The sequence below is a fragment of the Bradysia coprophila genome, unplaced genomic scaffold, assembly GCF_014529535.1.
Source record: "Bradysia coprophila strain Holo2 unplaced genomic scaffold, BU_Bcop_v1 contig_232, whole genome shotgun sequence".
NCBI classification, from domain to species: domain Eukaryota; kingdom Metazoa; phylum Arthropoda; class Insecta; order Diptera; family Sciaridae; genus Bradysia; species Bradysia coprophila.
In genome coordinates, this window is record NW_023503493.1 from 17,471,262 (window position 1) to 17,483,448 (window position 12,187).

The 12,187-nt window shown below is 33.9% G+C and overlaps 2 protein-coding genes across 2 annotated transcripts in view; one reads left to right on the forward strand and one right to left on the reverse strand.

Annotated features, from left to right (window-relative positions):
* LOC119077076 (calcium/calmodulin-dependent 3',5'-cyclic nucleotide phosphodiesterase 1-like) overlaps positions 1 to 12,187 on the reverse strand; it is a 265,077-nt gene that overhangs the window by 210,085 nt on the left and 42,805 nt on the right. The window lies entirely within an intron of this gene.
* On the forward strand, positions 1,713 to 2,845 carry LOC119077086 (mite group 2 allergen Pso o 2-like). Its single transcript, XM_037184246.1, has 2 exons — positions 1,713 to 1,837; positions 2,339 to 2,845. Exons 1-2 carry the CDS (start codon positions 1,765 to 1,767, stop codon positions 2,719 to 2,721), a joined length of 456 nt encoding a protein of 151 aa, XP_037040141.1. The 5' UTR covers positions 1,713 to 1,764; the 3' UTR covers positions 2,722 to 2,845.

The following is a 12,187-nucleotide window of genomic DNA, read 5'->3' on the forward strand; positions in this document are numbered from 1 at the left end:
ACCACCACCGCACACACATAAGACCAAACTCATTGAACACTGGATTTAACAATAACGACGCTTACATCGTTCGTCTACACCCGCCCAACTCTCGATCTCGATTTCATTAGCATAAAAGAAACTTTATAGATGAAAATTGCAAATAAATTTTGCTTTCCTTTATTTCATTTTATGTTTTTTAAGATTTTTCCACACGCGTGCATGAATACCGAATATGATGATAAAAAAAACGAATGAGAAGAAAGAACAAAAATATAATTTTTCTCAAATTTATTTCTCGAATTATTTTTTAAGGTATAAGTATGTACAATGTGTACTCCAATTTTGTGGGTTAGAGACATTAAAAAAGGTTCGATGAAAATTGCAAAGTAAACATTTTTATTCATTGCCGACTATTTTGCTTTCTTAGCGAAAAAAAAAATGTGAGAACGGCAGATGCCAAATGGATAAAGACAAGGGAAATATGAAGACATTTGAAAGTAATTACTGTAGGCATAGATGGGAACAATTTTTATATTTTGTCTGCTGTGGGGTGGAAGTTATAAGAAAGTCAATTGGGTATAATAAATTTTTTAAAAGGCCTTTGTGGCTGAATTTAAAAACGAATTCTAGACTCGGTTGTTCCATTCAAAGCGGTGCTGCGTGAATCAGTTCCGTTTAAGTAATTTGGGATTTGAATTATTTACTCACGTGCTTGGTAAGTCAGAAAATTGAACAAATTGTTTTAATAACATTTTCATTTTCCGTTTTATTTTCCTTTCGTAAAAGAAAACTTTTTGTTATACATTTTCCAATTCAAATTCATATTGAATGACTTCTCGTTTGAAAGTGGTTTTCCATTCAAAATTGCGACTTTGAGCAAACCGACAGAACATTCATTCATTCATTCACTGTAAAAGATTTCTTTACTAGAGAAAAAACATTACATTTTTCTCAGTAAGAACGCAGAAAGTAGCAATATATGTATACCAGTATCACTACATCATCAGTGTCCAGCTGCATTGCAAAAAAAAGCTTCAAAGCTTTGCAGAGAATAACATGAAATTCTGTTGCCAATGTTCGGTGTATGATATGTTTAGGGTATGTATCCCTTTGAAGAATAACCTTTCAACCAAAACAAGAAAATGTGTGTGTCATTCCACAAGTGGCGTGTGTCGACCACAAAAAATATTGCAACGAGATGTTGTGTTCTAGTTATAGTTACGCGTAATCAAATTCATTAATTTCTTGCGTTTTCTCTGATGGTAAATCATAAGTGAATTTCAAAATATTCATGATCATGTCGATTTATCATGATATGCATGAGAAAGTTTGCTAACGACACTAACGTGCATGACGTCAATCAGTACTAAAAGCTTGTTTATAATTAATTGAGAGACCAGCCACTTGGGAAAAGTGTTACGAAACTCGATTGCTAGCCTCGTATATAGAACGTAGCTTAAGGGAACTTTACAGTAGAAAAATTATGTTTTTCATGTTCAACAATTTGAACAACGGCACATTCACTGACTTTATTGCTTCCAGGATCGTAAAATAAACATAAAAATTTTAAGAATGAAAATCTGTTCGTAATATCACGACAACTTACATTGTCATTGAGCAATCTCGAGCTGATATCATAACTTTGATATAAAATTGATATAAAAAGCCTACACGGAAAAGTAATGGCCATCAGTCGATCTGCTGAAGTGTTGTCTACACATAAAAAAAAATCTCGTCATCACCACAAAGCCACAGTGAAGAAGCGATTTAGCGAGAGGAAAAATGTTCAAACACTTACTTCTGCTTATTTTCGTCCCAGCCTTGGTATACGGACAAGGAACTAATGTACGAACATGTAAGTTAATTAATTTTATGATGTGATTTTCTGAATGAGTTGGTCGGTATGCTACAGCGAAAACATACATCAATCACCGACAACATAAAGAACTCGTTCAAGCAGAAAACCGTTTATTATAAGCACATAACACATGTATTTATACATACAATACAATGTGAATCTGCTACACAACAAAAAATGGTGTGCTAAATAAATGCAATATCGATTGTAGCCCGTTTCGTATGACGAAAGACAATATAACTTCCATAGCAGAACACTGAGAACTGTGTCAATGGTTCAACAAGACTTTCGAAACCTTCCACATAGGAATTAAAATAGCGAATGGCGAATAATGCAATTTTCCCAGTAAACTTTTCCGATTTAACGAAAAACTTTTCTGAATATGCTGAAAACTGAAAACATTTTGCTGTTAAAATTCGCATACAATTCACAATTGCCGAAGTTTTATTTCCGAAACATTCATGTTTTTCTTCTATCACTTTACATCAAAATGTCTAGGCACTGGTTACAGACCACCGCCACATGAAGTTCGCGTCCGTGGATGTACATCGATGCCCTGTACAGTTCGACGTGGCACTGAGGCTATAATGGACCTAGACTTTACCGCTCCGGTAGCATCCACCACTCTTCGGCCAGTCGTCTTTGCATCCGTTTTAGGTGCCACCATTGAATACCCATTGCCGGACCATCTACGAAACGCATGCAATCACATTCGTCCGAATGGTTGTCCGCTGGCCACTGGCACCACAACTTCATACAATTTCGTATTCGCTGTGAATCCACTCTATCCGCCAGTTACGGTAGGAGTTGAAGTTAATTTGGTGAATCAAGACAATGTTGCTGTAACTTGTTTCATTGTGGATATTGCGGTACGATTTTAATTGATTTTATATTGATGGCTCTTGCGTTATGTTGATGAACTGTCGTATTGGTAAAATTGCTTTAATAGTTTTTTAAGAAACACCAAAATCCATTTGTAATATAGAGTTTATGTACGAAAAAGTAGAATAGAGTGTCATATTAACTAGAATTTACTGACAACTACCAGGGCAGTCTTGCTGAATCTCCCTTTCGTTTAGCCAAAGAAGAGCAACTTCCGTAGCGACATCGACTAATTCAAGTGACCAAGATAGACTGAAGAAGTAACTAGAAAATTCTGTAATAAACTCTAATGACAAGCTCCGCTAATATTACCGAACAACAATCCGGTGATGTATTTGGTCATTCTTAAAAAAATGAACGTAACCGCATTGTACAACCCCCTTACTTCGGTCGCATTTTGCAATTGAGGTCAATGTCCTTCTAAAATCGGTAAATCGGTAATAATCAGCTGTAAATTGTGCATGCCAAATTTGATGAATATTTTACATCGGAACAATCAATAAATAATCAATTATCCGATTTCATTATGTTAGTTCCTGCCGCTAGTTTAACACCATTATTCAAATTTATTTCAAATCAATGAAATTTAACGAAAATATATCGCAACAAACCAATATTTATGTCAACAACAATCCGGGAATAGAATTTTAAATTGAAGAGGATACGTGACTCGTGGCACTTTGCCAATTCAACCCAGTCAATATTGGTGGTAGTGATGATGTACGTTTTCGGTTTCAAAATTCATTTATTTATAAGCACATCATGTGTACGAATTGCATAGCCCAAAAATTAAATTTATTTTGCACCACAACTGATAACTTAGCTCAATTTTAGGTAATAAAAAATGGGACAAATAAACAGAATTGGTAGTTTATTTGCATTTCTACTTATACTTTACGAGTACAACTGCGGATATGGAAATTTCGTAAGCAAATTATTATTTGAAAATCGTTTTCAGACTGTAATAGGACTGTGGAACTACGTTTAATAACAATTAAGAAGACAGAGGCGAGCATTCGTCAACAAGGAATTCAATTCTTAAAATCATTAAAGATTCACAGAAAATAAATTTAACTCTTTGTTAAAACGTAAAAAATATGATACCAGTTTAGTTGGCTGGAGGGCATCAAGACAAAAGGGAAAGTCATAAAACGAAGGTACATTTATATTGAGTAGATATAGCGAAAATCAATTGTAACATTTAAGAATTTAATACAATTTAAAATAAGCCCTGCCGGATCCACAGAATTATATATCAAGTAACTCTTTATTTTATCTTATTTCACTTTAAATTACAATTTTATTAAAAATAACTGTTGAATGTTCAATAAAAAGACCAAAAAATGCTTCATACCACACTTTATAGAATTTAGTCCAAAGTCCAAATAGATCCCAATTCGGGTTCCAAGAGTATGTGACCTACATGGATGCATCTAGGAACTCTTTATTTTAGTTGATCTCACTCTAATCAGCGGTAAATAATGAAAAACCTCAAAATTCCGCTTTTTTTCCAAATGAGAAAAAAGTGAGAAAATTTCATCGAATTGGAGTAGACTCCCACTAAATTCGCTCCAACCATTTGCAGTGAAACTTATCCAAGGATGTTTTTCCATGGCATGGTACTACTGAGGCTAGGCAATCTTACCATACGTACCATGTCACGGACTTGTGTCACTTGGAAAAATCACCTATTTTTCTCCTAAAATCATTGTTATCACCAACAGGTCAACATGGACCTGTTGGTGTGTGTACTCAAAATGTGCGTCTCTTCAAGGCCTATAAGTATAAAAAAGGTTTTTCGCAAAATTGTTTCCCTCGATTAATGGCAAGAAAATGATTTTGGTGCTCTTTTGGCAGACCCTTACTTCTTGTTCTCGATCGTCGACAACAAAATAAATTTTACCAAACGTAGTACTACGTTTTACTCGCAACAGTTCAACGAATCAAATCAATAATATCCGTGACCACTTGTCCCAAAATGTCTGATTTTGTTCGATGTTTTGGCGATTTCACTCTGAAATGTATTTTTTGGGCACAATACCATCCCGAACTATAGAAAAAAATGCCACTGGAAAAGGGCCACTATTACAAAAGTCGGGACCGTAAGCTACAGGCTTAAATTTGTTATCCGTTCTTTTTGTTACCTAGCCCCTAATTAAAAAAGCACGATAGTTCACTGATCACAAAATATTTGGTGTTATCTGTGAAAAATGTAAGATCTAATAAAATAGATGTGAAAAGTTCAGGTGCTCTCATTCACTGAAAATTCCGGAAAATATTCTCTGCCCGCAAATTATAAAAATGCACATAGCCTTGCCCGTCTCTAGTTGGACACAAACTCACAAAACAAATTTGTATAAATTTGTACGACTGATTGCATCGTTTCATTTCAATCTGGGAAACATGGTTGGTTATTTTACAGAAAAAAAAAACGTTTCATCAACTTTCAAAAGATTTTTACTTTAGAATGCGTATGTAATGTAATTTCTGTGAAAGTTGAGTGAATATTTTACGTTTATCAATATTATGAATATACTGTTGATTTCGAGGTTGATTTCTGTGCACGACATAACTTTTAGTTAAAATGAAAAGTTTACATTTTCCTAGCATAAATGTTTCTAGTTCGACAGATAAAAAATTAATTTAAGTTAAAAATTAATTAAAGAATATTTTCGTCTGTGATTCAACGAATGAACACACCTGTCCTCCAAAATTTTATGTTAAATAGAAGGGATACCGAACTTTTTTGTTAACTCAACGAAGTAATTAGACAGAACTTTCAATATATTTGCATTAATTAACGTGAGGATATTTTTTGCAAAAATGTTTAGGAAAAAAAGTTGAAATTGTTACGGACTAATTAAAATTCAAAAACAAAATGCAACAAAAAACTATTTGAACGAACGAGCTATGAAGTGGTAGTGGGAGTGATTATTTGGAATATAATTAGCAATTTACATATCTCTTTTTCATTTGCGCTCTTCTCTTGTAAAATTGAATTAGTGAGTTCGTTTCAATGTTGCTCATATCAAGTGTTGCACTTATCGACTGTAAATCCGCATAACGGCGTTTCATGACTTTTCATTTAGCTGCAATGAAATACAAACCCTCAGAGTAATTCGCGGTGCTCATCCAATATTGAATTTTAGATAATTAGTGATAAAGACTTGAGGAGTTCAAGGTCATATAAACACACGTTAACGTGACTTTTCGTTTCTATGTTAGAACTTTGACTGCTATCTGAAAGCGTCGTAAGAAGTAATTGAAACGTTTAAAATAGGTTTCCTGCCAGGGCCTCAGTTTTCAGGGCCTAATAAATCCCCTAAAATTATCCAAACCAAATTATTCAACCTCTTCCTCAACATTTCAGTTTAATTTTCAACGGATTCACACTCGATATACTCATTCAAAATACTGTATATGCCCTCGGCAAAACTTGCAAAATATTCGTGATTGTAGTGCACCTTAAAAACACAAATTTAAACTATGAAAGCTGAGATGTATACCTTGTTGTGCATAATTAACCGATTTAAATATCTTTGAACAGACCAGAAATAAAATCCCTTTGACTGTGACTACTTTAATTCTCTGTATAATGGAAATCCTAAATGAATGTAATTCCTTCAGAAAAATTTGCACATATACACACACTTCCTTTGTTCCAATTAAAAGGAATGAATGATTTTTCTTTTGCTGGTTTTGTACCATTAAAAATTTAAATTACAAAAGAATCCTTTCGACTAGCACAAACGAGACACGAAAAAGAAAACAATTTTCAAAATGAAATTCTTCAATCATGGAAAATTAACAACGGAAGTTTTCAGTGAATGTAAAAAGCGAGGAGAAAACTAGAGGCATAGAGGCTATAGTCTATGCTATACTATGCTATGCTATTTAGCTTTTTGCTATCCACATATAATGTACGCTCCTGAAAGGCTTTATACTAGTCACCAGTAGAATACCGAATGTATAATCAATGCGATCGACGTATACTCTCTATACACTGTATAACGATTTTATGGTGGAAAAATATGTCTATTATCATTACTGTCGAAAGTATAGATTGTGATTAAGGATGTGAAATGGAAACATTTCTCTATTGTTTATTGAAATGCTGTTTCGATGTACTTTTTAATTTGTGATACGGGTAATAAAGGCGGTAAAACTGTATGCTATTCCGTTTTGTTGTGCGATGACGACTGTATTCATAATAAATGAGTTCCGTGATTTCGAACCAAAATGAAATTTTGAATGAATTAAGACAGATGTCAATCTTAATGAAGTCATTACTGAGATTATCATCAACGGATCAACGGAATGAAAGTGTATGCCTTTTCATTGAACATGTAAAAGGTTACCAGGGGTTCCACATGTTCGATTTTTCCGACTTTCAGATGATCCACATGTACACTATTCCTCAGAATTTCCACATTCAAATCTGAATTTTTTTTGAATTACTCGTTTGACGTTTGTAGTCGCACTAATATTGAACATCGCGAAAATCTGTAAGTCACATGCGCCACAAAACAGTAATTATAGGCCCTAAATAACCACTCATAAATTTATCAAGACCACTCTATCACCCTCGAATAATCATCATCATAATACATCACTGCATCTCATTGGGACGAACCATCAAGCGGAAAGTCCAATGCAAAAATATATTTCACAATAAAATTTCATTCCTCCCGAAAATAAGAAAGCTACCTAGATAAACCACTTAATTCAAGTGTTTCGCTGTTTCTGTCTGCAAAATAATTCACTCACAAATGTTTCGCTAGATCTGCCACTCATAACGAAGTGAAAAACGAAGCTCTGCAGGAACATTACTTTCCAGTTTATTGAACAATCGCAACATTTAAAATGCTGAACCAACAGTGGATTACATTTTTCCATGTTCCAGTACTTTTTTTTTCTGCTATGTGTTAGCACAGAAAATATATATTCCTTTTGGGATTGGTGTGTGTTGTTCAACGTCTTTATATAAATGAATGTGAACAGCTTTTGTGGGTATTCCGTTCAGGAAAAAGCTTCAACCACTTAACGAAATATATCGTAATAAACCACAGAAACCCAGAACCGCATTTTCATTGGGAGTTTATTATTTTATCGGGTGTATAATAGATAGCGAAATAGCACGTGTTTTCGTGTTCTATTATACCATTCACTACATAGAAGTTTAGTGTAATGTGTTTTTTCTATCAAATATTGATGGTAAGCTTTTAAGAGGATGAAAGTTGATTAAATGTGTACGTTTAATATTCTTGTTGTTTTTAATGATTGTTCACAGTTTGTTGTGCTATGGAAATTTCAAGTTTCATTAAAATTTTAACGATTAAATTAATACAACAGAAAACCAACGAAAATCGGTCAGTTACGTAGCATGCATATCCAATAAACGGACTGTTTTATTAATTTTTTTAATTGACATATTAATGACAAAAATAATTAAAAAAGGGTATTGTGAGTGTTGTTGCACGACCAAAATACTACTAATAATTCTTTGGAATGAACAACACTCTTGACAAACTAAATATTGCATGTGGATGATGATGATGGAATGAATGAAAACTGAAATATAAACAGGGATGGAACAAATTTTGATGATGCGTGTGTATTCGAAAGAGTATTGAATTAAATTCGATTTGTTGTAAGCAATAACAACAGTTCTATAGTTTCTATTCCATCAAAAAGTTGTATGCGACAACAATGTTCTTTTTTAAACATCCAAACTTTCATGTTTAGCGAGGAACAAGCTTTCTTTAATAGTATATTATTAGCATCTAGGCTTCCTCTTAATTGTCAATACCATACTTTAATGCATAAGCAAAAGAGAGAAAACCGATCTAGGGAAAGAGTAAATTCTCCTGTTAGTTTAAATAATGTGCACCTATGATTCCTAGGATCATAAAACAGGTTGCCACAAAACACAGCTGATACAGTACGAGAATCCAGAAGCACTGAAATAACTTGACCAGATTCCAAGTCGCCTCTTGGAAACTCTTTCGTCATACAATAAATTATAATTTCACCTTTTATACCGGTTAGTGTTCGGGTTTGCTACTCGGACTTGATCTATAGCAATATGTTTACAAACTACATGAGTATCATCATAAATCTGTTCCTCATTTTGTTTAAAGTATCGTTGTGGAGGAAGAAACCCTGTTAGAGCAATAATAAATGTTGCTATATAAACACCATCCAGAATATGAAGAGGGATTCTTTTGAATTTCGACTGACCAAAATCGGCCCCATTTATTCTGGGACTTTTTTATATATGTTTGGTTAGGCCTTGGTGCCTAGGCCCCAAAACCAGTCCCTAATATGTTTGATCTTCCATACTTTGCTGGTTGTAAGTGGCCAAAAGTCGAAAAATGGGGTTTCGTAGTACGGATTTCATTTCCGTAAGGTGGCGAGGACACGGAAGTGTATGGGTTCGTTGAAAAGCTGTGGTCGAGTACTCCTGGGGCAAATATTAACTTCATAAAATTTTATGATAAACGGCCGAAAATATTACTTCCTGAAAATTTCTGAAAATCGATGTAACCTCGGTGAACTTTGATGAGTGCTGTCACCTCACTAATGCAATTATTTGATTAAATTATTACTTATTATGAATTTAGAGGACCTCAGCTTTACAGCGATACCCATTTTTAGTAGTTTAGCGGAGTGAAACACATAGTTTTCATCTGTTACGTAGTCACGCGACGACATTCTCTACATTCATAATAAGTAATAATTGCATTAGTTAGGTCACAGCACTCATCAAAGTTCACCGAGGTTCTCTATATTTTGAGAAATTTTCCGGAGGTCCGGGGCCTAGCCATATTATAAAAAAGTCCCGGAAAAAATGGTGCCGATTTCAGTCAGTCGAAATACAAAAGAATCCCTCGAAGCGATATGTTCGTCATCTCTGTCGATAAAATACCTCATCTTGTCTCAATCACAAAAGTATGCGCTAGGGACTAATTAAATTTTCAATTAGAAGTCAGGCAAAGCATTCCTATAAACAATAAATCTTAGTAGCAAATTTGATGCGACATATTCGAATGCCATGATGGGTATAGACAACGCACTGCGTTGGTATAGATGACGATCGGATCTCAACTTCAACATCATAGATTGACAGATTAACAGATATATTGAGTATGATATGATATCATTCATATTTAAAATATTTAGAGAGATTCTTTTGAAAAACAGCCTGCCGAAATCGGACGCATTTTTCTTACCAAAATTTCTCCGAGTACACGAGCCGTACATGGTAGTGTGGGGTATCATTTGAAAGGTAATTTTATGTGCTTTTGGGCCAATAAGGGTCTTATGGGGGTTTGAAAGCATCTACGATGAAATATGAGAAGTTCAATATGGGGTTGCCCATATTTCATCGCATATGCATCGAAACCCCAAAAGACCCTATTCGGCCCAAAAGCACATAAAATTACCTTTCAAATGATACCCCACATCACCATGTACGCCTCGTGTAACTAGAGAAACTAGTAAGAAAAGTGCAAGTTTTCTGTTGAAAACTTCAACTGCACATATTTCAGTGTGGATTAATTTTAAAACCAATGAGTCTCTATTCGGCTCAATAGCACATGTGATTACCTTTCTAATGACACCCCACACGACGCCTTACGGCTCTTGTAACAGGAGAAATTTTGGTAAGAAATTTTCGGCTTTCGATCACCTTTCACCAGCCATAAAAGCTTCGAAGAATTTTTTTGAGAGTGGTTTTGGCTTCTAGGGTCGAAGTCCTTTCTAGGTACCTATAAAAAGTTCCACTAGAAAACACGCCCGATTTCGGTAGGCTGTTTTTCAAAAGAATCCCTCTTATCCTTTAGCATACGAACGTGTGTGTTTTAGTTCTGCGTATTCAAGCATAGGGCTTTCTCAAACAATTGAGCTTATTTTTCCGTTCCATTCGTAACTAAAATAACCCAAAACAGAATTTAACGATATTTTCATTAATTTTAAATGGTTTCTAAATATCTCCTATTTTTAGACCGTAATTTGTTAATTTGCTCGAAGTTCAGCTTTAGATTCAGTTAATTATGATTTCGCATCACTCACACCGATAATATACGTATAGTTTAATGCTTGAAACCCCGGGTAAATGGGATATGTTTAACTTCTGTCCGATGAATATTTTCAACCTTTTCTGTTTCACATGTACTGAGGGGATGATATGTTCGAAATAAATTGGTTTTCTAAACCATATTCAGTTTTAGTAAATTTCAACTGGTTTCGTGCATTTCAGTATAATGGACACCTGACTTACAAATCTACTTTAGCGAACCTTTATTTTCACATTATTAAAATAGACAGGCACGAACTGGCTACTGAAACGCGTATGGCAAATATTGAATAGGCCAACAAATGTTATATATGGGTTTGCAAATATTTATAAAAGAGCCATTCAGATACGAAAATGTTGTATTGTTATTACAAAACAGCATCATGGAATATTCAAGTATTACTAAAAATGTCTGTCTTTTCTTGCCTGGTAAATATTAACCAGTCCGGGTCTGAAGATATTTGACAGATATTTTAATTTGATCATTAAAACATTAACAATTTCGGTAGAATATTATGAGTTTCACAAGAGTTGCTATTGTCCCAGTATTTTGATAGAAAATAGTTTAAATGCAAAATACTTTCGGAATGAGCGAGAATATTTCAGTGTTTATGTGGAACAAAATAAACACTGAAATATTCTCGCTCATTCAGTACTTAAGACTTTCGAAACTATTTATTGATGAACTTTCTGCTGACTTTAGTTATACGCTAGAAATACAAACAGTATTAACTTATCAGACGCTATACCCTGTAAGTTCTTTTGTTTTTTGTATGTGACATGACTTCAGTCATCATTATTGTACCAAAAGGCATATAAATCAGCCAATGTCTATATTTTTCAGGTGAATTGGAAGTGTCTGTTGTCATGATTTCGCTTAAATACAACAATGCAGAATATATCCATATAATGAAAGCATTTTCGGCAAGCTTCAATTGTTCTCCTCATATGGAGATAATCTACTGTAAACATACTGAGAAGCACATTTATCAATATATGTGTACAATTATGTTGATAAATATACCGTTGCGTAAAAAATGGTCTAAAGTATTTAAATTTAAAAAAAAAACCTTGTCCAAAACACGAACACAGAAACTCCCATAATAAACGCAATTAAAATAAATTTGATTTTCAAAAAAAGAATTCTAAATCTCAATTTTTTTTTGTTTAAATTCATCATTTAGCGTCAAGTAAGTATTTTCATTTGTCAAACAAAAATTGTGTTAACGATTGCCGCAATTAAAATTCTTAATTCAATTTTCACGCTCTGATGATGTCGTACAATTTATGCCATCAAGGAATGAAATATACAAAATTTCATAATTAAACAAATTTTGAAATATTTCTCGGTGTTGTGATGATGGCGAGGCTTAGCGAGCCTTTTTGAT

Excerpts from the sequence above, each read along its gene's own strand:
- LOC119077086 (XM_037184246.1), top strand. The coding sequence starts at position 1,765 with ATGTTCAAACACTTACTTCTGCTTATTTTCGTCCCAGCCTTGGTATAC. Across the intron at positions 1,838-2,338 it reads AGGAACTAATGTACGAACAT|GCACTGGTTACAGACCACCG; the intron begins GTAAGTTAATTA and ends CAAAATGTCTAG.